The following is a 25,813-nucleotide window of genomic DNA, read 5'->3' as shown; positions in this document are numbered from 1 at the left end:
GAATAGGATGGGAATAGAGGGATACGGACCCCGGAAGTGCAGAAGGTGTTAGTTTAGGCAGGCATCAAGATCGGCGCAGGCTTGGAGGGCCGAATGGCCTGTTCCTGTGCTTTGTTCTTCTGTTGTGTTTCTTTAAATGAACATTCAGTTCAGTAGCTTGCCTTTCATGTTTCCTCAAAACATGTTTGATATAGGGAGCTAACACTAAGAATCATCAGTAAACTGTAATTTTACAAAATATTGAAGAAAATAATAAGTAGGATTTTGAGCACAATTATGAATATATAATAGAAATGCATAACTATGGTGAGCCTGAAAACTGGTGAATGGGTAAAACTGTATGTACTAGGTTATGACCGAGGCAGGAGGAGTGCGCTGTTAATTCAGTCCTACCTCTCCACAGATCACAGCATATCAATAAATTTTCCAACTTACCGAAACAGCCACTTAAATACTTTGATTTGTCCCCAGAATAAAGCACACCAACCAGGTTTCTTTAATAAACAACAAAATTATCTGTTTATTATAAAACCAAGTCTTAACCAATAATGAAGTAAATATATACACAAATCGAGATATTAAAGCCCCTTATTTTTCCCCTAGCCCTCATGCACACGCACATACATCCAAAAACCAGTTAACCAAAAACAAAGGATTTTTGTCCACAGCTGTTTCAAAGGAATAAAAAGAATAAATAAAACCTAGACTGCAATGATCTGGAAGGAAGTTCTTTGGTTTGGCGAGGTGTCCCAAAGTCAAATAGTTGGATGCCACTCGAAGTCTTTCCAGGTGAGGTCTTAACAGTCTGTGTTAGGTAGGTGGTCAAAGAAATTCAATTGTAGAAGGCTTCACATAGGTCTTATATCAAGGGTGTAGCAACAGGTGTCAGTATTCACATTCCATGCAAAAGTCATTTTAAAGATGCAAGGTTTCTGCAAATATTCAGGGTTTCTGCAAAAATGCAGGAGGCAACAGTACCACTTCATACAAGCTTTTGTTTTTCAAGAGCAAGGATTCTTTACAAAGAGGTCAAACTTGTCTGGTTCTTCTTCTGGTCTCCTGGCACGTCCATCTGAAATTCCAACTGCCTGCTTTTAGTTCAAAACCCAGCTTCTTTTAACAGTTCAAAGTGAAACTAAGATTTTCAAAGCAAGTCCTATGGCAATCATAAATTCTCTCGTCACAACAGAGGGTAGTTTTTAGGTCAAAACCTCCTGCTGGTTCCTTGAAATTACCTGGTTTCCAGTATTTGTTTAATGGTCAAAACCAGGAATCTCTTGTTGACCTTGCTTTTTTTTTAATTTAAAAAAAGCATTCATAAATCTCCAGATGTTTCAATGTTCATGAAATTTTTTTTAGTTTGTTAAAAATACAGATTCCAAGTTTTAACAAAAAATATGAACTCTATGTGACAACTAACACATCCTAAGGATAGAATTAGATTAAAAGAAGAGGCTTACAATATTGCAAAAAAGAATAGCAAGTCTGAGGATTGGGAGTGTTTTAGAAACCAGCAAAGGACCACCAAAAAGTTTATAAAAATGGAAAAAATAGAACATGAGAGTAAACTAGCCAGTAATATAAAAACAGATTGTAAGAGGTTTTATAGGTATATAAATAGGAAGACAGTAGCTAAAGATAGGCCCCTTTGAAGCAGACACAGGAGAAATTATCATGGGGAATGAGGAAATAGCAGAGGCACTGAACAAATATTTTGTGTCTGTCTTCACAGTAGAAGACACAAGTTTCATACCAGATGGTAACCTAGAGGCTAAAAAGAATGAGGAAATTAAGGAAATTCATATCAGCGGACAAAGAGTATTAGAGAAACTTAAGGGACAAATCCCTGGACTTGATGGCCTACACCCTAGGGTTCTAAAAGAAATCGCTGCAGAGATAATGGAAGCACTAGCTATGATTTTCCAAAATTCCTTAGATTCGAGAATAGTCCCATCAGATTGGAAGTTAGCAAATGTTATACCACGTTTCAAGAAAGGAGAGAGAAAACAGGGAACTATAGGCCAGTTAGCATAACATCCATTATTGGCAAAATGCTGGAATCTATTATTAAGGAAGTCTTAACAATGCACTTAGAAAAGCACAGTATAATTAAAGCAAGTCAACATGGTTTTACGAAAGGGAAATCCTGTTTGACAAATTTATTAGAGTTTTTTGAGGATGTAACTAGTAGGGTAGATAAAGGGGAACCAGTAGATGTATAGCTGGATTTCTAAAAGGCACTCGATAAGGTTGCACAAAAGCTTAAATCGGCAAGATAAGGGCTCATGGAGTTGGGGGTAATATAGTAGCATGGATAGAGCATTGATAAATGGACAGGAAGCTACAGGTCGGCATAAACAGGGCATTTGCAAGTTGGCAGGCAGTAAATAGTGGAGTGCAGCAAGGATCAGTGCTGGGGCCTCAGCTATTTACAATTTATGTTAATGACTTAGATGAAGAGACAGAGAGTAATGTATCTAGGTTTGCTAATGATACAAAGGTAGGTGGAAAGGTAAGGTGTGGGGAGACACAGAGAGGCTGCAAAGAAATATAGACCGGTTAAATAAGCAACAAGATGGCAGATGGAGTATAATGTAGGGAAGTGTGAAGTTATTCACTTTGGTCTAAGAATAGAAAAGCAGAATATCTTTCAAAAGGTATGAAACTTGTAAGTGTTGATGTTCAAAGAGTCTTTGGTGTGCTTGTACAAGGAATGCAGAAAGTTAGTATGCAGGTACGGCAAGCAATTAGGAAGGCAAATGGCATGTTGGCCTTTATCGCAAGGGGACTGGAGAACAGGAATAAAGAAGTCTTGCTACAATTGTACGGGGTTTTGGTGAGACCACATCTGGAGTACTGTCTGCAGTTTTGGTCTCCACATTTAAGAAAGGATATACTTGCATTGGAGGCGGTACAGCGAAGGTTCACTAAATTGGTCCCTGGGATGAGGGGCTGAGTAAATATTCTCTGGAGTTCAGAAGAATGAGAGGGGATCTAATTGAAACATACAAGATTCTGAAGGGGCTGGATAGGGTAGACACAGAGATTGTTTCTGCTGGTCGGGGAATCTAAAACATAGGGGCACAGTCTCAGGATAAGGGCTGATCATTTAGGACTGAGATAAGGAGAAATTACTTCACTCAAAGGGTTGTGAATCTTTGGAATTCTCTACCACAGAGGGTGTGGATGCTCCATGGTTGAATACATTTAAGGCTGGGATAAACAGATTTTTGGTCTCTCAGGGAATCAAAGGATATGGCAAGTAGGTGGGAAAGTGGAGTTGAAGCCCAAGATCAGCCATGATTTTACTGAATGGCGGAGCAGGCTCGATGGGCAATATGGTCTACTCCTGCTCCTATTTCTTGTGTTCTTATATTCTAACACTCCACCCACTCCGTCTTTTTACTAGTCATTTATGTTTTCAATATTTCAAAAATTGTGGCAATGAATTCCCAACTTCTAGCAATTTTATGCAAATTTACCTCTGAGCAGAATATGACAATCAAGACACATCCTAATCCCATTCTGAAGAACAGTCATATCCGACTCAAAACATCAACTCTTTCTCTCTCCACGCATGCTGCCAGACCTGCTGAGCATTTCCAGCACTTTGTTTTTATTTCAGATTTCCAGCATTCACAGTATTTTGTTTTAATCTAGACACTGAGCTGTTTTCGCCTGTATTACATTACAAGAATGCTTATTATTTCTGGGATTGATTCATTGTTTTGCTTGATTTGCCAGAAAATTCACATTTAATTTATCCATTTCTTTTCCACTTCTAAAATTGCATGAACTTCAAGTGTTTATTTCAGCTTTACCTTGATGGCTCATTGGATGAAAATAGCACTGAGTGTTCCAATATGTGACAGTCTCCAACTAGATCCAAGATTCATGCAGGGAAGGAAGTGGGAATTGACAAGTTCATCTCTTTTTTAAAATTTTCTCTTTTTTAATTTTTTTGAAACTTTTTCAGTTTGTCCCAATTTAGACATTTACATCAGGATTTCAGTTCAACAAAGTAACTTAGAGGAAAAAGTGATTATTTCAGCTTTGAAATTTGCTGCAGTGCATCCTGTACCTGGCACACAATGATGGCACAGTGTGCCAGCTTTGAGACTTGAACATTCACATCAGTAACAGCCAATCGATGGATGACATCAACGTGAGCCACTCATCCCTGTTCTTGCAGCCACAAAATTTATATTACTGTTCCGTTAGGTTTCTGTTCAATCATGACCCTAGGATGTTGATGGTGGGGGACATGTTGACAGTGCTGAAGTTAAAAGTTGTGGATGGGGGCTAAGTGATTAGGTCTTTTGTTTTTAAAATGGTCACTGAATGGCACTTCTGTGGTACAAATGTTACCTGTCACTTGTCAGGCTTACATTAGTCTAGTTGTTATGTTAATAGCAATATGCACTCAACGGAAAGACACTGAAGGGGTGATGAACAGAAAAAAAAAAGGTTTAAATGAATAATTCCCTGAAAGTCTAAGTGCAAGTAGATGAAGATATATAAAAGATCAATGCCTTTCTGGCCATGCTTTACAAACCTATTGATTTGAATGTAATAACTCAGCTAATGGAAAAGGATAATTCAGTAAAAGTAATTTACTTGGATTTTCTAAAGACATTCGACAAAGTTCATGTGAGACTAGTATGAAAGCTCATGAAATAGTTGGCAAGTCTTCTCAAAGGTTTGACAATTGCCTTGGCAACAGAGGATTAAGATTGCCAATAAGCTGAAAGTGTGCTGTCTGGGAAAAACAAACTAGTGATACGCCACAGGGAACTGTTCTGGGATCCCTGCTATTAACAATATTTGTGAATGACATAAAATAAAACAGGGTATTCATAACTATTATTAAATTTACTGAAGACGCAAAGTTCTGAAGACAGATAATGAGTGTACTATTTTCAGACAAACTTGGACTGACAAATTGTAGATAGATTTTAACACAAATAAATGTAGGAATAAACAAATTCCCAAGCTCAATTATGCTGTCAGAAGCTAGGCAGAGAGATCAAATTGCAAGAGTAAATCTATCCCAAACTCAGACCTCTAGCAGTGAGTGTGGCATGCAACTAACAGAAGCCTTGGAAGAGATAATCTGCCCACCATTTTATCCAAGAAATGAAAAACAGGAAAATGCAGATCAAATTTGTTATAATAACTAATGAATATTTCTTCTCTGGGAACTCATATTTCTCTAACCCTGATTTGCTTTTTTAAAAATCCATTGAATATTTTCTAGAATGAGAAATAGAAAATGAAGATGCTCTGAAGGACAAATTAAATACTGATAATTTTGCTTACCTGTGGTTAAACTTGTGTCCAAAGGAAACCCAGTCTTTTTCTATCAAAACCTACATAAAACACATTATGAGAAGAGCTTTATAAAAATATAATCAGTAACAATAACGTAAAACAATCGATATTGAAAGATCGCTAGTATCATGATTGAAGGATCAGAATAACCTGTCAATTTGTAGCAAGTAAAGAAAGAACTTGCATTTATATTGCATTTGTTAATGACCTCAGGACACCTTAAGTTACTTCACACTGCTAGAACTTCTTCAAATATTACCATGGGATCAATAATGTCCAAACAGGGCCTCGATCATTCGCACTGGGACCATTCTGATCATTCACTTGGGACCATTATGAGCAATCACAGTGGGATCATCTGAAAGACAGCACCTTCAACATTATTGTACTCCCTCAGCACTGTGTCCTGATGTGTCAGCCTAGATTATATGTTCAAGTCGCTGGAGTGGAGTTTGAACCCACAACCATCTAAGGGGTGACAGTGATATCACAGAGCTAAGGCAGATACCTGAAAGTAGAAATTACATGAGACATCTGGGCTTAATGGATTGATCGATGGACTTTATTTTTGTTCCCAATAAAAGCATCCTTCAGCGTTCATTGATTTGCAGCTTCTTGCTACTCCTGCTAATTTTGTCGAGATAAGGTTGCCTTCTTTGCACAGCTTCTGTGGCAAGATTGGACATCATCTGTTTTACTACAGGTGGTCTAGTTAAACGGTGAACTTAACATTTACTAGCACCATATATGCTGCTCCAATGCAACTTTAAATTTGTAATACTCCAATATTACTTTTCTTTTTGAAGGTACTGTTGGTACTGTATTGCCAGGAATTCTAGCTCCTAATTGGACTGCTCCATTAGTGTAACTGGTCAGCTGCTTGAAAAGTCCCCACTCCATGGCAAGGCGGTCGATATTCCTAAGTCTGTGTAAAATTGTGCTTAAGGAGCTTCTCCATCAGCACCAAACAGGTCAGTCATATAGATTACTCTGTATTCATAGTAACTGATATCAGACCCGAGTTTGCCTTTTATTAGTCGGAACCTGCGCCCCTTGTTCTAATGTTGTGTTTTCGACTTAGTGTTTGGGATTTACCTTTTGCACTCCATTTACTTCAAACGCATGCATACACTGCTATATCACAATAAGATCACTCGTTAATTATCTCCTTTCAAGGTTGAAAAGTATGAGTTTCTCCACTCTTCCCCCATAACCCAGACCTCAGATACTAATGATCACTTCCATGGCTCTTGTAGCAGTTTCAGAGCTTGAAGTTTTAGTGACTAGAACTATATATAATCCTCAAGGCCTGGTCTGGTGAGAGCACTGTCTAGTAAAGCCAGCATACCACAACCCATGCTCAGACCATGATGAAGGACTGGAAAGCAATAGCGAATTTTTGAGTTATCACTGTGGATTACCAGGAATACCCTCCCCAAAACTTTTCGTCACTCCACCTCTCTCTCCTCCTATAAAGACGCTTCTTGAAGCCTACCTCTTTAAGCAAGCTTTTCGTCACCGAATATCTAGCAATGCCTCGATTTTTAAATTTCTCATCATGTTCAAACTCTTCCATGGCCTCGTTCCTTCATAACTTCTTAACCTCCTCCAGTCCTGTGTTCCTCCAACTCTGGCCTCTTCTGCATCACCAACTTTGTTTGCCCCGTCACCGGTGGCTGTGTCTTCAGCCGGACAGGCCCTAAGCTCTGGAATTCCCTCCCTAAATGTCTCCTCCTCCCCACTAACAGTACTTAAAACCTACTCATTAGCCAAGCTTTTGGCCACCTGCCCTAATGTCTCCTTCCTTGGCTCAGTGTCAATTTTGCCTTGGGATATATTACTACATTAGAAGTTGCTGTACAAATCCAAATAGTTATTGTGATCCGAACTGGTAGTCAAACACGAATGAGAAAAGTATCCAGGTCCTCTGGTAAAGGCTTTGTTCTTCCTCTGCCAACCTTTTAAAACAAACCTGTAATGTTTCAATACCAGTAATAACCAAAACAGATACTTTCATCAAATATGGATATCAATAATCATCCGGAGAGTAGAATTCATTATTGCAGTGTGCTAGTGGGGGTGAGGGATAGGGAATTTGCTTTTCTGCATACACACAAGTGTCCAGAAATAGAAATACCAGAAATAGAGGGTGACCAAGGGTCTAATAAGAGTGAGGAACGTAAGGTAATTAATATCAGCAGAGAAAAAGTACTGGAGAAACTTAAGGCACTAAAAACTAACAAGTCCCCAGGACCTGATGATCTACCCTAGGGTTCTAAAAGAGGTAATGGCAGAGATAGTGAGCACTGGTTGTAATTTTCCAACATTCCCTAGATTCTAATGGATTGGAAATTAGCAAATGTAACACTGCTATTCAAAAAAGGAGGGAGAAAACAGGGAACTACAGACCACTTAGCCTGACATCAGTTGTCGGGAAAATGCTAGAATCTATTATAAGGAAGTCTTAACAATGCACTTAGAAAATCAGAGTATGATCAGACAGCGCCAACATGGTTTTATGAAGGAAAATCATGTTTGACAAATTTATGAGTTTTTTTAAGGATGTAACAAGTAGGGTAGATAAAGGGGAGCCAGTACATGTAGTATTCTTGGATTTCCTAAAGGCATTTTTCAAGGTGCCTGTTATGAACGCTGGACTTTGTAGCATGATTACATTAAAAATCAGTTTTTTTGAAAACAATGTAAGATGGAGTCAGAGAAACCATGTGACCTCACATCAACTTTGTTTAAAGATAAGACAGGAATCTTGGTTAGCAAGGAGCTCAGATCAAAGACTCTTTTGAAAAACAGAGAATGTAAGGTTATAACACCTAATGGACAATGGGTTTTGCTTTCCCAGATCGTAATCAAGGAGCCACTGGCTCTGAAAATGCAAATGTGAATTGCAATTATGAACACCTGGAAACAAAGGAAGGCCCAGGTGGTTTGGCTGTGGCCAGACTGGTGGACTCTGCATTTTGAAAAAATGAATGACTATTGACTTTTTGTCTCTGGATAAATTCTACAGAGTTTGAGAAATCTGGAGGCTGTAAGGAAGACCCGAAGACAATGACTAGCAGTGGCATCCTCAGGAAGGAGAGAGAGGGAACACTTAGTCTCAGAACACTGATACAGCGAAAGGCTGCAAAGACTTGAACCTGATTTGAAAGTTGAGGTTTGTGGAGAAGGAAAAGACCAACAGGTCACCAGAGATCGCCTTATTTACAGACGTCCAGGTCGAAAGTGCTCTGAAGAAGCGAGCAAAGAAGACAGTGACTTTGAGAAGGTCTGGGAGATCCAACCCATTGCAACTGGGAGGAGTTTGGGACTTTTAGCTGCAAAGATTTCGCTTCAAGGAGGACTGTGCAATGTGTAAATGTGGTGTGAGGTTTTCAAGTGTTTTAATAAATGAAGAAAATACCTTTGTAATTTGGAGTATCAGCTACTTATAATGGACTATTTAGTTAATGGGGAATTTTAGTTTAGTTGCTATAATAAAAGTCCTAAAACATGAAATCTTGTCATGTAATTCTTTAAATTGGTCTGGGGAGTTTATATCTCACATTGTAACATTAACACAGTCACTGAAGCCGTAACAGTGCCACACAAAAGATTAATACACATGATTAGGCTCATGGAGTCTAGGGTAATATTGTGGCATGGATAGAGGATTGGTTAACGGACAGGATGCAAAGAGTGGGCATAAACGGGGCACTTTCAGGTCGGCAAGCTGTGACTAGTGGAGTGATGGGGATCAGTACTGGGGCCTCAGTTATTTGCAATAAATATTAATGATTTAGATGAAGAGACCAAGAGTAATGTATCCAACTTTGCTGACGATACAAAGCTAGGAGGGAATGTAAGCTGTGAGTAGGACACAAAGAGCCTGAAAAGAGATAAAGGGGTGGACTGGAGAACTACAGATGTGGGCAACAAAACTCAAGAAACATAAGACTGCAGGTGTTTTACTTGAGATAATTTTGATTGTTTTATACAGCCCATCAAATTACCTGGAAATGTTTGTTTGCATACAGCATGTGGCGAGTTTCCTGCATTTATTATAGTGCCTTATCAGGTGGTACTAAAATGCTTTACAACTCACGGATTACATTTAAAGTGCAGCCACTATAGTTTGCTAAGTATACATGGCAGTCAATTTGCACAAGTCCCACAGACAACAGAGATGGGAACAGGTAATTTGAGTGGGAGGGAGAGATAAAAACTCAGCCAAGTAGAGAGAGAAGTTCAGACACACAGGGAGAGAGAGCTAGAATTTCAGACACGTGGAAGGAGAGAGAGAATACAAGTTCAGAGAGTGATTTAGATACATAGGGAGATGGGACGTGACAGAAAATTGGCACATGTAGAGAGAAGCACAATATGGAGAAAGGGTCAAAAAGACTGAAATAGAAGGGCATTCAATCACAACAGTAGACAAGGAAGCAAAGATACACAAAGGGAGAAAGAGATAAAAACACCGACATGTATGGTGAGAGAATCAACCACAGATACACACTAGAATATTAAGGAAGAGAAAGAAACCAAAAACATACATAGATATATATGTATATAGAGAGTAGGTAACCACAGACAAACACAAGGACATAGATGTGCATGATGGACTTTTGCATGAGTAAGCCACCTATAATGGTGTGCTTTATAAAATATGAAAATGAAATAATTTTGTTTCAGAGCTTTGGGATTTTCTGCCATAAAATTAAGTGTGCCCATTCTGATCCACACAACAGAAGCACTTTTCATGCAGCTCAGCTACATGACACTGTAGACCTTGGCCAGTGAAGTCCTTAGTTAAAGCCATCATGTCCTCTTTGCAACAAGAGGCAGAAGAGGGAATCCTAAAGCCAGGAAAAACAACAAACATATTGAGATACATGATGCAAAATGCATGTATGGGTCTGGAGCTAGCATCAGCTTTAGTTGTGATATAACCAATGGCAAAATTTACTACCAGTGATCACTGTCAAGTATTACACATGAAGAATGGTCACATAAGCAAAGTACCAGATGGTTATTAGTGGCAGTGGAACCACACCCTGGAGAAAGGTCATTGACCTGAAACGTTAACTGTTTTTCTTGCGACATAGATGCTGCCTGACCAGCTGAATATTTCCAGCATTTTCTGCTTTTATTTCAGATTTCCAACATCCACAGTACTTTGCTTTTGAACACTTCAACACAATTTTGAGTCTTCAATTTAAGGGATTGAGAACAGAGAAAGAGAAAAAATAATAAACACATCATGAAGACTTGCTTCTAATGTACTCATCATGTCAGCTCCCCCTTTACCCTTTGGTATATTACGTTCTGCTTACCATGAATCCCTTTAGGGTTCTGTAAAATGGGTCAAGTAGCAGGCTTGCTATGGAGCAAACCTGTGCAGTTCTGTCCCAACCATCTGAGCAGTGAACGAGTACACTGGCTGCCTCCTCAGCAACGGCCTGAAAGAGCAATGTGTTACATCAGAGTTATATCAAAAAACCCAAAGCCTACATACACTGCACTACAAAATTCATCTACTTGGTTATTTACCTTTATATGCTATAAGTAAGGCAGCTGGTCATTCCTATAGCTGCCACAGGTAAATGATGGCAAGGAAGTGAGGATCAGGTGCCCAACTGATTTTCCTGCCTTCACTGCTACTGCCATCAACCATAGGGATTGCCAGAAGTAGGAGATCATGCAGCAGTGACAGAAGGCCCTATGAAGACCTATTTTTGGAGAGCATCAGTGAGCAGGTTATTGCTGAGTAAGTGCCACTTGACAACACTGCTAACAACACCTTCCATCACTTTGCTGATGATTAAGAGTAGGCTGATGGGGTGGTAACTGACCAGATTGAATTTGCCCTACTTTTTGTGGTCAGGACATACCTGGGCAATTTTCCACATTGTTGAGTAGATGCCAGTATCATAGCTGTATTGGAACAGCTTGGCCAGAGGCTTGACTACTTCTGCTGGGAGGTTGTCAGGGCCAATAGCCTTTGCTGTGTCCAGAACACTCACACGTTTCTTGATATCACATGGAGCGAATCAAATTGGGTAAAGACTGGCACCTGTGATGCAAGGACCTCAGGAGAAGGCCGAGATGGATCACTCAGCACTTCTGGCTGAAGATGGTTGCAAATGCTTCAGCCTTGCCTTTTGCAGCACTCTTTATTCATTCAGAATGGGATGTTTATGGAGCCTCCTCCTCCTGTTAATTGTTCAATTGTTCACCACCATTCAAGACTGGATATGGCAGGACTGCAGAGCTTTGATCTGATCCACTGGTTGTGGGATTGCTTAACTCTATCGATAGCATGCTGTTTCGCTGTTTAGCATGTTTGTAGTCTTGTGTTGTAACTTCACCAGGTCAGTACCTCATTTTTAGATATGCCTGGTGCTATTCCTGGCATACTCTCCTGCACTCCTCACTGAACCAAGGTTGGTCCCTTGGCTTGATAATTTTTTTTGATCCTTTCTTGGGATGTAGGTGACACGGGCAAGGCCAGCATTTGTTGCCCATCCCTAATTGCCCTTGACAACGGAATGGCTTGCTAGGCCATTTAAGAGGGCAGTTAAGAGTCAACCCCATTGCTGTGGGTCTGGAGTCACATGTAGGCCAGACTACATAAGGACAGCAGATTTCCTTCCCTAAAGGACATTAGTAAATCAGATGGGTTTTTACAACAATTGATGATAGTTTAATGGCTCCATTACTGGGCCTAGCTTTCAATTCCAGATTATTAACTAATTGAATTTATTAATTAAATTTAAATTCCACCAGCTGCTGTGGTGGGATTTGAAAGAGTGTTCCTGGGGCATTAACCTGGGCTTCTGGATTACTAGTTCAGTGACATTACCACTATGCCACCATCTCACCGGCCTTGAGGTTGCAGATTGTGGTGGAGTTCCATTCTGTTGCCACTAACAGCTCACAGCTTCTCATGGATGCCCAATTTTGAGCTGCTATATCTGATCTGAATCTATTCCATTTTGCGTGGTTTTAGTGTCGCACAGCACAATATAGGGTGCCCTCAGTATAAAGATGGGACTTCATTTCCACAAGGACTGTGCAGTGATCACTCCTACCAATATTGTTATGGATAGATGCATCTGCACCAGGTAGATTGGTGAAAACGCAGTCAAGTAGGTTTTTCCCTCGTGTTGGTTCTCTCATCACCTGCCGCCTGCCCAGTCTGGCAGATACATCCTTTGCAGCTTGGTCAGTAGTGGTGCTACCAAGTCACACTTGATGATGAACATTTAAGTCCCCACCCAGAATCCATTCTACACCCTTGCTACCTCCTCCAAGTGGTATTCAATGTGGAGGAGTTGATTCATCAGCTGAGGGAGGGTGGTAGGTGATAATCAGCAGGTGTTATCCTTGCTCATTTTGATCCGATGCTGGAGGCATGGCTAGTTCTGGAATTAACTTACATTTTATTAACACCATGCCCATTTAAACATTCATCTTGTGTATCATTATATTTAACAGCTTCATGGACTTGCTGTATCTACAAAGGTTGCAGGCAGCTGAATTCATTGCCATTCTATAACAATGGGTTTTTCATTATTTTTACTTTAATCTTAAAGAAATATGAAGCTATTCTTCACTGTTCCTTTGATCTGTACGCCTGAGATCAAAGGAAAAGTCAATGTTTTGGCTGGCATGTGGTTCATCTCTCAACTTCAGCATATGAGGATAAAGAACCCCATATTACATGATGGTACTATATTCATAAAATTATGTTTTGTACCTTAAGAAACCAAAAGGCATTGCCGGAGACAGTTTATTGGATTGTTTGTGTCATTAAAACTGGGGAAGACTTTTTATGTTGAAGAAAACTTGAACATGCTTAGGGCTCTTAAAAGACTTTCCTACATTTATGTATGAGCATTGCCTGGTGCTTTTAGTGTCATGTTGGTCTCAAAGTTTCGTACATTTAAAACTGTCGATTTTAGCATTCTAGTCCTTAATGAGATATTCGCAAGTTTGACAGTCCAAATCAGGACTGAGGATAGTGGCAATGTCAGGAGAAGAAAAAACAAACTGCAAAAAAAACCTGGAAACAGTATCATTAAAGCAACTTTAGGTCAATTAACTTACTTTCGCAATAAATATACCAGCATCCAAGATGGCTTTAATGTGTTTCAACCAGCCTGAATTCTCCAAACCCCATAGAAAGTCATTCATTGAAGGTGATCGAAGCTCACAGACTGAAAAACAAATTTCAGTAATGTTATATAAAATACTACATTCTGAACAATGCATGCCCTACACACCAGCAAATAAAGCCTTTTGCTCTATAGAACTATTCCGAATAAAAATATATTGTGCATCACTTGTAACTATCAGGTGTTGACAACAGTAATGGCAACTACATTGGACTAGGACAAGGGAAATACTGCGTATGGATTGTTTCTCTCGATACAATAAGTTTTCTTTCTCGGGTGAATATCATGACCCTAGTATCTATCATCCACATCTGTTGGCATTCTTCTTCTTTATTGGTTGAGTGTATATAGTCTCTATGTTTTTGTTGTCTAATTGGCTATTTTCTGTTTACGTTATCTAACAGCATTATACAAAACTGTTCCTCTGCTAAAGCTTTTTTCTGCAATCATGCTTCACCACAAAAAATGTTGTCTGCACCACAGATCAGCAAAACAAAATTAGAGACAATCATACTGCAGACAAAATAATCTCCAATATACAGCCATCATGACAGTTCCCTTCCCACTCGGCACGTGTACACACACACACACAAATATAAAATACAATATGAATTAGAAATGGAAATATCCCAAAGTGTCAGAGGGGACTTCCAAAATTTGTCTTCACCAGGAGCCGCACCTCCCAGGTGCAAGTGATCAGGAAATCACAGGAAAACAATCTTTTGTCAATTAAAATGAATGCGTGAAAAAGTATGAGGAGTGCATCCGCAACTTCCCAACATATGCTGCTGTGGGCAAAGCTCCCTGCCCTTGGTGCAAACTCAAAGTCTGGCCATAGTGTAATGCCTCTAATTTATTGGAATTTTTATGTGGGTCAAGTGCTTCACCAAAAACTGCATATTATAAACGCTCCCAATGGGAACTCCAATATTACACTGTCCACAATTAAATGCCATGATTTTGTGTCAGGCCTGTAAGTGGTGGTTTAACAGTATTTTCCACTTTAATCTGGTCAATAAGTTGCGTGCCATCAGGCTAGCAGGTCCAGCTGTACCACCAGATAGCGGCGTTCAACTTGATATCCTCCAGCACCAAGTAGAAATGTACTGTCAAATGGAGATGCAGAGTATCCCCTACTCCTAACACAGCCACTAACACTTGAATAGCTCAGCCTATCTGCCAACGAACACAAAGCTGACATGAAATTCTATTTACTAAAAATACTATTTACATGTATCATAGACAAATTAATATTTGCAAACTCCCCCCACAATTTCTCTCTGCATTTTGCTCCCAGCCTTGTTCCTCGCCCAGCTGTAGCCACAGCCTACAAAGTTTGCTGGCTGCCCCAGCTCTGCTCTGGCATGTTTGGTACTACTATACTTTTAATTCCTTGGTAATTATTATGGATGGCTCTACACCGTCTTATTGTGCTGCTAATTTTCCATTATCAGCCTGCCACATGCCTTGCTTCAAAATTACATAGCCTGCAGGCAATGCTGCTGCAAACCACTGTCCTTGGCTTCGGGCTGTTAAATTACAATGACTGCCAGCTGAAAACTTCACTTGATGTTCTCTCCATTTGCAACAGCACAGGAGATCAACTAGTATTCCATATATATTGCTGATATTCTAAATCTGAGGTGAGCCTTAAAAGGTAGCACCTCCACATGAGGAACAATTGTGCCGAGAAGGGTGACCTTACTAGCAGTTGCTCCTGGAGACTCACCCAGCTTTCATAGGTGGCTCCAAGTGCGACACCCTGGGAATGTTCCCTCATTTGGCATGCTAAACCTAGTGAGAGTAGCACAGGAGTAATGGTCGAACACTTGGAGAATTCAAGACCTCTGAAAATAAATACATTATAAAAGATGAGAAATGCTAGATCAGATGTCATTCAGATAAATGAGGGCAGCATCACCGTTCAGGGAGCAAGGCGGGAGTGAAAAGTTTTTAAAATCAGTTCAGGAAATAAGGTATCTATAAGAATATTGAATGTTCTGATTCTACATCATAGTGGAGCCCTGGTAATGTGGATTAATGAACTAAAGAGATACCCACAGGGAATAGTAGTTTTAAGAGACAAGACGGAATGGTAAAGTTGTGTTTTACTATTTAGATTTAGATTTAGAGATACAGCACTGAAACAGGCCCTTCGGCCCACCGAGTCTGTGCCGACCATTAACCACCCATTTTTACACTAATCCTACACTAATCCCATATTCTTACCACATCCTCACCTGTCCCTATATTCCCCTACTACCTACACTAATGGCAATTTATAATGGCCAATTCACCTATCAACCTGCAAGTCTTTTGGCTGTGGGAGGAAACCAGAGCACCCGGAGAAAACCCACGCAGACACAGGGAGAACTTGCAAACTCCACACAGGCAGTACCCAGAATTGAACCCGGGTCACTGGAGCTGTGAGGCTGCGGTGCTAACCACTGCGCCGCCCTATGATGGACACATGGGGCAGAATCTTACTGACATTGTTTTTGTACGGGGATCGGGGCCATATCCCGATGGCATCCGGGTCCCGCCCGCCAATTAACAGGTCGCATCCAGGAGCCCCATCAAATTAGGATGGCAGGTGGGAGAACCACCTGAGGCTGTGGGCAGCCGACAGCACCAAAGTGAGAAGTGGGTGCGCCCGATGTAGATGGGAGACTGCCTCAAGGTAGAGGCGTCCTCTGGAGACTTCAAAAATTATTTTTTTTAAAAAGTATGGCCACCGCTGCCAGGCCGGGAGGCCGCCTCTACGCACCTGCTGGGCTTCAGCCTCAGTGGGGGGCCCTGTCCACTGCTGGGAAGATCCTAGTGGCATTACCAATTTCCCCCCAAGTGGGCACTTAACTAATCTTAATGAGCTACCCACTGCTGTTGGGTAGCTGGGTGTCGGTCTGACCCACCTCTGGCGAGAGAGCTGGGAGGTGAGAACACATTGGGTTCCGAGTCCCGCCTGCACTCATTGCACAACTTTCTGAAATTCCCCACCCTCCTGCCTCCAAAACCACCTCCACACAGCTGATAAGACTCCGCCCAGAGTTTTAGTGTCTGGCAGGGAAAGTGGTCTACATCAGGAGGGAGTGGCGTTTATCTTAAAACCAGGTGCAAGTCAAGCATTCATTTCTTTCAATCCCACATCCCTTGTATGCTAAAAGCTAAATTGTCATAGTCAGAATCATGCCGGAAGAAAATTTGGATTTGATAAGCAGAAGTTACTTTCCTTCTGCCCAAGTAATATTCTGATGAGAGCAAGAACAGTTTTATATCAAGGAAAGCCACAAGAAAGTGGACTTGGTTGTCAAGTAATGGGCAAACAAAAAAAAAAGATTAATTTCATCACAGTAAATAGAAGATAGAAATCTAGGGTAAGAGCTTGGATATAACTTGATAACGAGTGCAGGGATCGCAGTGTGCAATTGACCACTTGTCAGTTCATTGCAATGCAGACAGTATATTAAATGTGTGTTGTCTGCTTTTTCAAAATGACTGCTGCATGCAGCCAGCACTACCCATGTTATTTATTGGTTGCACACATATTGAGGGGACTCAATATTTCAGATGGCTAGTGTTACTTCAAGGCAGCCTGCTCCTCTTAAAGGTGAGGTTCATTGTGGCTGCAGGAAGTGGTGGCAATCCTTTTTTGAGCTGAATCTGTGCTGCTAAACATTGAATAATGGGTGAATATGGTGGAAAGCATGCACCATGGTTTTCAGATAATGCCTTGGTGGAAGAAGTGGATTGCAGGAGAGATGTCCTGTATCTTTAGGGGAGCAGAAAGCCTTCCAGACACATGCTCAGGTGGCAGTGGGAAGAAGTAGGAACAGAGGTTAATGATATCGTACATGGATGCCGTGCAGGAAGAAGTTTAATGATCCTATACAAGTTGTTAAGATGAATGACTTCTTATTCGCAAAAGCACCAGTAGCCTCATCCACTACTCACTTCACTACACCCCCTCCCCCCTCACTCACCTACTCAATCCTAACATTCATATGCTTTACCGTACCGTCACACATTGGCACTGTTGCAAACCCCACACCAACAACTCACAGCTAACATACACTGGCAACTCTTCAACCATGATGGGCACATCATCCAAACATATTGCACGACACTCTTTGACACACTTCCCATTTTCTTGCTGGAGAAGGTGGTACAAAACAAGGCAACAGCAAAGAACTGGAGAACAAGCATGCCTGCATGTTTTAACAGCCACAGAGGAGACAGTGCTGGCCATCATAGGAAGGGGCATTGCTGAGGTGGTGGCCACTGCCGGCGCTGAAGCAATTAATGATGAGCGTATCCGCATACATTAATCCTCGTGCCCTCATCTCACAATTTCTTCTGGCTGAGAAATTGCAGAGAGTGTAAGCACTCACTTCATATTTTCCCTCTGCCCTCACCACAACCCAACTATTGTCCCTTTTTAATTTCAGATACCCAAAAACTAGAAACTTCCCAGTCAGGAAGAGGAAGAAGAAAGTGAAGATGAAGAAACACCATTAATCGATCTTACGCTTGTAGCCACTAGCTCAGAGACTGTCACAGCCTATATTTTAGAGGCTACAATAGAGGGGGAATCTGAATGTGGAGACACACCAGGCGTAAGTACGCAGGAGCCAGGGTTGGGGGAAACACATAGTGCGGTTGTCAGCTCAATGGAGGGTAAGTGGCACACCAGTTCTGCTGCAGAGGACTCAGATGAGAACTTCAATAAGCCAGACTACAGAAGAAGGCTGATAGGTGTACACATCCTTATGCTTGGTGCACTGGAAAGCCTGTAAGAAAGTCTGCGCTCAATGTCAAGCACCAATTTGGCATAGGGCTTTGTGCAGAGCTTGGCGCCCATCCTTTCCAGCATGGAACTGGTGGTCACCTCCATCAACAGACCTGTGGAACCCAGCATGATACAACATCTGATGGCTGATTCAATTGCAGCACAAGCAGCTTCCACCAAAAGTCTGAATGCTTCAGTGGAAGCTCAGACTGCTGCCATCAGATGTGGCACCGGATTTTTGGTCTCTCAGGGAATCAAGGGATATGGGGAGCAGGCAGAAAAGTGGAGTTGAGGCAAAAGATCAGCCATGATTGTACTGAATGGCGGAGCAAGCTTGAGGGTCCATATGAACTACCCTGCTCTTATTTCTTACGTTCTTATGTTAATCATGGCTGTGAATACCAGTGTTCAAAGGGGCTTCCAGCATTGAAGAGTAGTCCATCAATCTTCCCTCTAACAGATTACTAGGATTGCTGAGGCGCTGCCTCCAGGGGAGTGGCAATGGCTCCATGGAATACAAACCTGCTATCTTCTCTCAGGATAAAAACATTCATCCTTTCACATCTGCCACCTCTTCAGTGTCCTTGCTGTTGTCAGTCAGTCAGCCAGCTTTGGCTGCTGCCTCCCATTCTGAGATGGTGCAGTCTGAAGTCGGACCTTCACAGCCTAGAGTTGCTCAAGGTTGTCCTGTAAGGCCTCAATTAGAGATCAGCAGTCTTCCACCACCCATGCTGCAACCACTGGGGAAGAATCACACAGGAGCACTGGGAGAGGCAATGTCACAAAGAAGAAGCACTAAGGGAATGCTCAAAAGGTGATTTAGATTATTTTTGTATATGTCATCCATGTCATGACCGAATTTACAAATCTGGATTGGATTGCACTTTCTGGTGGCTTTTATCTTCATATTGTTCGAAAGAGAATGATATGATGGCCAATGACAGAGGAAATGTAATGTAAGGAACTGTTGGTGAATTGGGTGTTGTGTTTGAGATTACTGGCATTGCTCATGAATTATTTGATCATGTAGAGCGCAGTCAGAAAGGGCTGTTTATATCGTATCCTCCCTTCCTCTTCCTTTTGCTGTTCTTGTATCTCCATTTCTTATTGCACTCCACCCTCCTCCTCGTGCTCCTGCTCCCCAGCTTTTTGCCCGATAGGTGGTGGCAAGGGCTGTTCCTTCATAATGGCCAGATTGTGCAGCATGCAGTATAATACCACAAGTCTTGATGCCCACTCAGCCGACTACTGTAGAGCTCCTACAGATTAGTCCAGGCAGCGGAATTGTTTGAGGGTGCCAATGATGTGCTCTATAATGCTCCTTGTGGCAGCTTGGCTCTCATTGTATGCCTGGCTATGCAAGTGAGCGTGGGTTATGAGCCATGTCATCAGTGGACAACCCTCATTGCCCATAGCCTTTGACTTGTCATGGTAGGACAAATGTTGCTGGCAGAGAACTGCCACAGAATGAAGGAATTGTGACTGCTGCCAGGATACTGGTTACACACCAGCTGCAGATTGAAAGAGTAGAATCCCTTTCAGTTGAGGAAAATGGCAAAGTTCACATGAGACACAGGCAAGGCGATGTGTATGCAATCAATGGCATCCTCTGCCATGGGGAAGCCTGTAATCCATACAAATACTCATATTTGTTCTGTCTGCTTGTCTCTGGCAAGAGGAAACTCAATGAAGCTGTCTCTATTTGAGAGCCTCAGTGACCTCCTTATGCAGCAATGTACTACAGACTGCGAAATGTTGCTTATATCTCAGAACCAGCCTGGAAACAGCCAGATGCATAAAAGTTTACAGCCACAGTCACTTTGACAGCCACAAGCAGTACAACCCTTGCTCTGCTCTGCGGTTGCAGATGTGGTTGTAAAAGTTGGAAGATTTCAGTAACAGCGAAGATGTCTTATGCACTGGTCCTCAATGAAGTTCAGGTAAGAGAATTGCTCTTTAAAGACCCTGGGCGGTATGGCCACCCTCTGAGTGCCCTTCTTCCTCCTCTGTTCTGATCTTGTCCTGCTCTGCATAGCTTCTGTTCATTCTCCCAGTCATGTTCATGTTTGGAAGCAACTTGTTGGAAGCAACTTGTTTCAGCACAAGACATTTAACCACCAAAGAAGTACTTCAGAACCAGCACTCCCTGTAGACTATAGGGGCAAGATTTTCCTGCGCATTCAGGCACTTAAAATCTTCCAAGATAGCCAAGATGGCGCTGAAACTCCAGTTTAACCCATATTTAGTGCAAGATACCATCTTGGTAAAGAAGTTAAAACATGTGTTAGGAATGGTCACCCAAAGGCTCAGTAAGGGGCTGATTGTCACTTAAAATGCCTGTTCGTGCTCACTAAGGAGGCTGCATGGTATTTGTGGTTAGCGCTTGTCCCAATATCCTCTCTTAACAGCGACCAGTTGTTTTGGAGTAAACAATCTCTGATGGTGCATAGCAAGAAGGGAATAGGTATATCTTGAGGATGCATAGCACTCCTGAGACTGAGAGAAAACATCTATAACAAGTCCCTGAGTGCTGTTAGAGTGGTTAGGAAGCTAACAGAATAGTTTCGACCAACAGTCAAGGAGAGATGAGGATGCACACTGTCACCTGCTTTATTTAATCTAGTACTGGAAGCAGTAATGAATCTTGCTCTAAAAGGTGATATTGGATGAGTTCTCTTTACATGGCAAGACTTTAAACGATCTCAGATTTGCTGATGACATTGAGCTTATAGTAACATCCAGAACAGATTTGTAGCAAATGATATGGTATATGTGGAGAGCAGAAAAATCGGATTACATATTAACAAAAAGGTAAAGGTCAAGTTACAGCTGAAGGGCTGCAGTTGGACAGCTGGAAAGTCTGATAGCCTTGGTGGGTTAGTGTCAGGGAATGGAAGTTGTGAAGAAGACATCAAAATAAGAATTGGAATTGCTTCTACTGCTTTTGAAAGATTAAGCAGAATATAGATGATATTTTGCGAAAAAAGGTACAAGTATACAAATATATGATTATTCCTTATTATTAAACAAATCTAAGTTTTAGAATATAAGTAAAGTTGACAAGCAAAAGATACTAACAGCAGAGATGAGTTGATTGAGAGGAATAACAGAAGGTTCCAGAATGCAAAGAATCAAAAATTATATAAGAACTTGGCTTGGGCAACAAACAAAGGTTTATGCAGAAGACACTAGAAGGATGACTGTGGTAGAGGGGGAGGAAAGTGAAGCATGGAGGGAGGGTGAATAGAAGTATGGGGGGGGGGGGGGGAGGAAGAAGGGGGTGCAAAAGGGAGGATGGAAGAGGGAGAGAAGGGGAGGACGGAAGAGGAAGAGAAGGTGAGGATGGAAGATGGGTTTTCTCAATCGTATCAATGGACAAACCCGCCATGGGCCGCGCAGGTAGCAGCCAGCAGTGTCGTCTGCCCTGGGGAACCGACATGGTCTGCCTAGCGCTGCTTTGAAGTGGCACTATGCAAATGAAATTTCCCCCCAAAACTAATTGGTATTTAGAAAAGTATGGGCTAATAAATGAAAATCAACACAGATTTGCTGAGAGCAAATTGTGTTTGACTAATTTGATTGAGTTCTTTGATGAAGTAATGGACAGAGTGGATGACAGTAGTGCAGCTGATGTTATGCACATGGATTTTCAAAAGGTGACTGACAAAGTAAAACATAATAGATTTGTTAGCAAAATTAAAGGCTGTGGTATTAAAGGGACAATGGTAGCATGTATATAAAATTGGCTAAAGGACAGAAAGCAGAGAATAGTGGTGAATAGTTGTTTGTCAGATTGAAGGAAAGTATACAGGGGTCAATATTAGGACCACTGCTCTTTTTGATACATATTAATGACCTGGACTTGGGTATACAGGGCATAATCTCAAAGTTTGCAGATGTCAGGAAACTCGTAAATGTAGAAAACAATGAGAAGTATAGTAACAGACTTCAGCAGGACAGACACAGTCTGGTGAAATGGGAAGACACATGGCAGATAAAATTTTAACACAGAAGTATGAAGTGATATATTTTGGTAGAAAGAATAAGGAGAGGCAATATGAACTAAATGGTACAATTTTAAAGGCAGTGGAGGAACAGAGATAACTGTGGGCATTTGTACACAAATCTTTGAAGATGACAGGACAAGTTGAGAAGGTTGTTAAAAAAGCATACCAGATTCTTGTCTTGGAGAGTTCAAAAGCAAGGAGGTTATGCTAAGCTTCCATAAAACACTGGATAATCCTCAGATGGAGTGTTAGGTTCAGTTCTGGGCACCACACTTTAGAAAGCATGTCAAGGTCTTAAAAGAGGTGCATTAAAGATACTAGAAAGATACCAGGGATGAAGGACTTCAATTATGTGGAGAGACTGAAGAAGCTGGGGTTGTTCTCCTTAGAGCAGAGAAGATGAAGAGGAGATCTGACAGAGGTGTTCAAAATGATGAATGGTTTTGATAGAGTAAATAAGGAGAAACCGTTTCCAATGGCAGAAGGGTCAGTAACCAAAGGACACAGATTTAAGGTGATTGTCAAAAAAAAGAGGCAACATAAGGAAGCACTTTTCTGTACAGCAAGTTGTCGTGATCTAGAATACGCTGCCTGAAAGGACGGTAGAAGCAGATTCAATAACATTACAAAGAGAATTAGATAAATACTCAAAGGGAGAAAATGTACAGGGCAATGGAGAAACAGCAGGGGGGTGCGATCAATCGGACAGCTCTATGAAAGAGCTGGCACAGCCATGATGGGCTGAATGGCCTCCTTCTGTGCTGTATCATTTTATAATTCTATTTTACCAAAAATATTGTTATGCAAAAATAGTTAATCCAAAAATGATAACAAGTGAATTCATTAAATTACCACTTACAATATAAAAAAGCAACATATGTAGATTGCTAAACAATTTCATATGCAAAGCTGATCAAAAATATTTTATAAATTTTTTGGAATTAAATTGGATATTTTACTTGACCAACCCAATAAGATTTCATAATTTAACTAAACTGAAACCTAAGAGTAAGAGAAAGAAACAGCACACACAATGATAACAGCCATTTTTTTGTTTTCCAACGTCAGCATCAAGCACTCATGTACAAGACAGAACACAAGGTCAAACCCTCACCAATTCTGCCTTAAAATATGCAAAATCATTCCCTGCTGCATGATCAATTGTTCATTTTGCATACACACCATCATTGTGACACCTTTGAGTAAGATTGCCAAATTTCTAGATGTTGGGCTGTGAGCCCATTAGAAATTGGCTTTAGGTTGTCCAACTGCAGTTAACATAAAAGGGAATCCAAAAGTCTTCTATAGGCATATAAATAGTAAACAGGTGGTAAAAGGAGGAGTAGGGTCTATCAGGGACCAAAAAGGGGATTTACGCATGGAGGCAGAGGGCATTGCTCAGGTACTAAATGAGAAGTCTGCATCTGTCTTTACCAAGGAAGATGATGCTGCCCAAGTCATAGCGAAAAAGGAGGTAGTTCAGACACTTGGATGGTCTAAAAATTGATAAAAGGGAGGTATTGGATAGGCTGGATATAATTAAAGTTGATAAGTCACCAGGACCGGATGAGATGCATCCAAGGATACTGAGGGAAGTAAAGGTGGAAATTGCAGAGGTACTGGCCACAATCTTCCAATCCTCCTTAGATGCAGGAGTGGTGCCAGAGGACTGGAGAACTGCAAATGTTACACCCTTGTACAAGGAAGAATGTGAGGATGAACCCAGCAATTACAGGCCAGTCAGTTTAACTGCAGTGGTGGGAAAGCTTTTAGAAATGATAATTCAAGACAAAATTAATAAATAGTCATTTGGTAGTGCAGAGCTTGAGCATCGCTGAAAATAGAGACATGTTGTCGAAGCTTTTCATCTTGCACTCAACAGGACAATCCGCAAGAAAACCAATGTAAGGGAAAACAACTTTATATTGTATGAGACAAGAGTGCTGATTGATTGGTAGAGGCATTGCCATGCAGAATGCACCAGTTTATGGTGGCTGACAGTTTACTACCAAGCATCGTTTGAAATTTAAACCAGGCAGCTTGACTCTGATTGGTCAAGGAGGATCGTATCAAACAACATGTCTCTTCCACTGTTCACAACGGGCAAGGTACAGGCCGTACCCAACCAGCCCGTGCTTGCAAAACTCAAAACAGTGTCCAACATTAGATGAGATTCCGCAATTGGACAACATTTGCCAAATAATCCTCAGTGGGCTAAAAATTACACTGACAACCAATTTAAGATTGTCAATAGGGCTCACAGTGTGGCGCCTTTGCGCGTACTGGAAGCTACATATATTAATACACAGGACCCTTTTCTTTGCAGACAGAAAGAACATGTACAAACAATGCATCTGTTTCAGCTCAACAAAATAAGTGACAGCCATTCGCTGATTCATTCCTCAGGGCAATGCCTTGACCAGAGTCAAGCTGTCTGGTTTAAATTTCAAACAAAGCTTGGCAGTAAACTGTCAGTCACCATAAACTGGTGCATTCTTCAAGGCAATGCCTCTACCAGAGTTCACTTGCCAACCAATTAGCACTTTCTTCTCATATAGTATAAAGTTATTTCCCTTACATTAGTATTCTTGCGGATTGTCCAGATGAGTGCAAGACAAAAAGCTTCGACAACATGTTTCTATTTTCAGCAATAAAACTTTAATAGTACTTGGACAAATGTAGATTAATTAAGGAAATCCAACATGGACTTGTTCAGGGAAAATCATGTTTAACTAACCTGATTGAGTTTTTTGATGAGGTAACAGAGAGGATTGATGAGGGTAATGCGGTTGATGTGATTTACATGAACGTCCAAAAAGCATTTGATAAAGTGCCACATAACAGTTTTGTTGGCAAAGTTAGAGCCCATGCAATAAAAGGGAGACGAGCAGCATGGATACAAAATTGTCTGAGTTACAGGAAATGGAGCGTAGTGGTGAACGCTGTTTTTCAGACTGGAGGAAGGTATACAGTGAGGTTCCATAGGGGTCAGTGTTAGGACCCCTGCTTTTCTTGATAGATATGTATTAATGACCTAGACTTGGGTGTACAGGACACAATTTCAAAATTTTTGGATGACACAAAACTTTCACGTATTGTGAACTGTGAGAAGGAGAGTGATAAACTTCAAGAGGACACAGACAGGTCGAAGGAATGGGCAGATAAGTGGCAGATGAAATTTGATGCAGAGAAGTGTGGAGTGATTAATTTTGGTAGGAAGAACAGGAGAGGCAATATAAAATAAAGGATACAAATCTAAAGCAGGTACAGGAGCAGAGGGACCTGGGGTATATGTGCACAAATCACTGAAGGTAGCAGGGCAGGTTCAGAAAGCAGTTAATAAAGCATACAGGATCCAGGACTTTATAAGTAGGGGCATAGTGTACAAAAGCAAGGAAGTTATGATAAACCTGTATAAAACACTGGTTCGGCCTCAACTGGAGTATTGTGTCCAGTTCTGGGAACCACATTTTAGGAAGGAGGTGAAGGCATTACAGAGGATGCAGAAAAGA

At 41.2% G+C, this 25,813-nt stretch overlaps 1 protein-coding gene across 1 annotated transcript in view; it reads right to left on the bottom strand.

Moving 5' to 3' along the window:
* Positions 1-25,813, bottom strand: part of mtmr7b (myotubularin related protein 7b) — a 128,261-nt gene that overhangs the window by 35,478 nt on the left and 66,970 nt on the right. Inside the window, exons 8-10 of the mRNA XM_068034711.1 lie at positions 13,441-13,550; positions 10,665-10,790; positions 5,320-5,369 (exon numbers count right to left, since the gene is read on the bottom strand). Of these exons, the coding sequence (XP_067890812.1) occupies positions 5,320-5,369; positions 10,665-10,790; positions 13,441-13,550 (286 nt within the window). The remainder of the gene's footprint in view (positions 1-5,319; positions 5,370-10,664; positions 10,791-13,440; positions 13,551-25,813) is intronic.

The sequence above is a fragment of the Heterodontus francisci genome, chromosome 1, assembly GCF_036365525.1.
Source record: "Heterodontus francisci isolate sHetFra1 chromosome 1, sHetFra1.hap1, whole genome shotgun sequence".
In the NCBI taxonomy this organism is placed as follows: domain Eukaryota; kingdom Metazoa; phylum Chordata; class Chondrichthyes; order Heterodontiformes; family Heterodontidae; genus Heterodontus; species Heterodontus francisci.
This window is presented reverse-complemented; position numbering and strand designations above follow the sequence as displayed.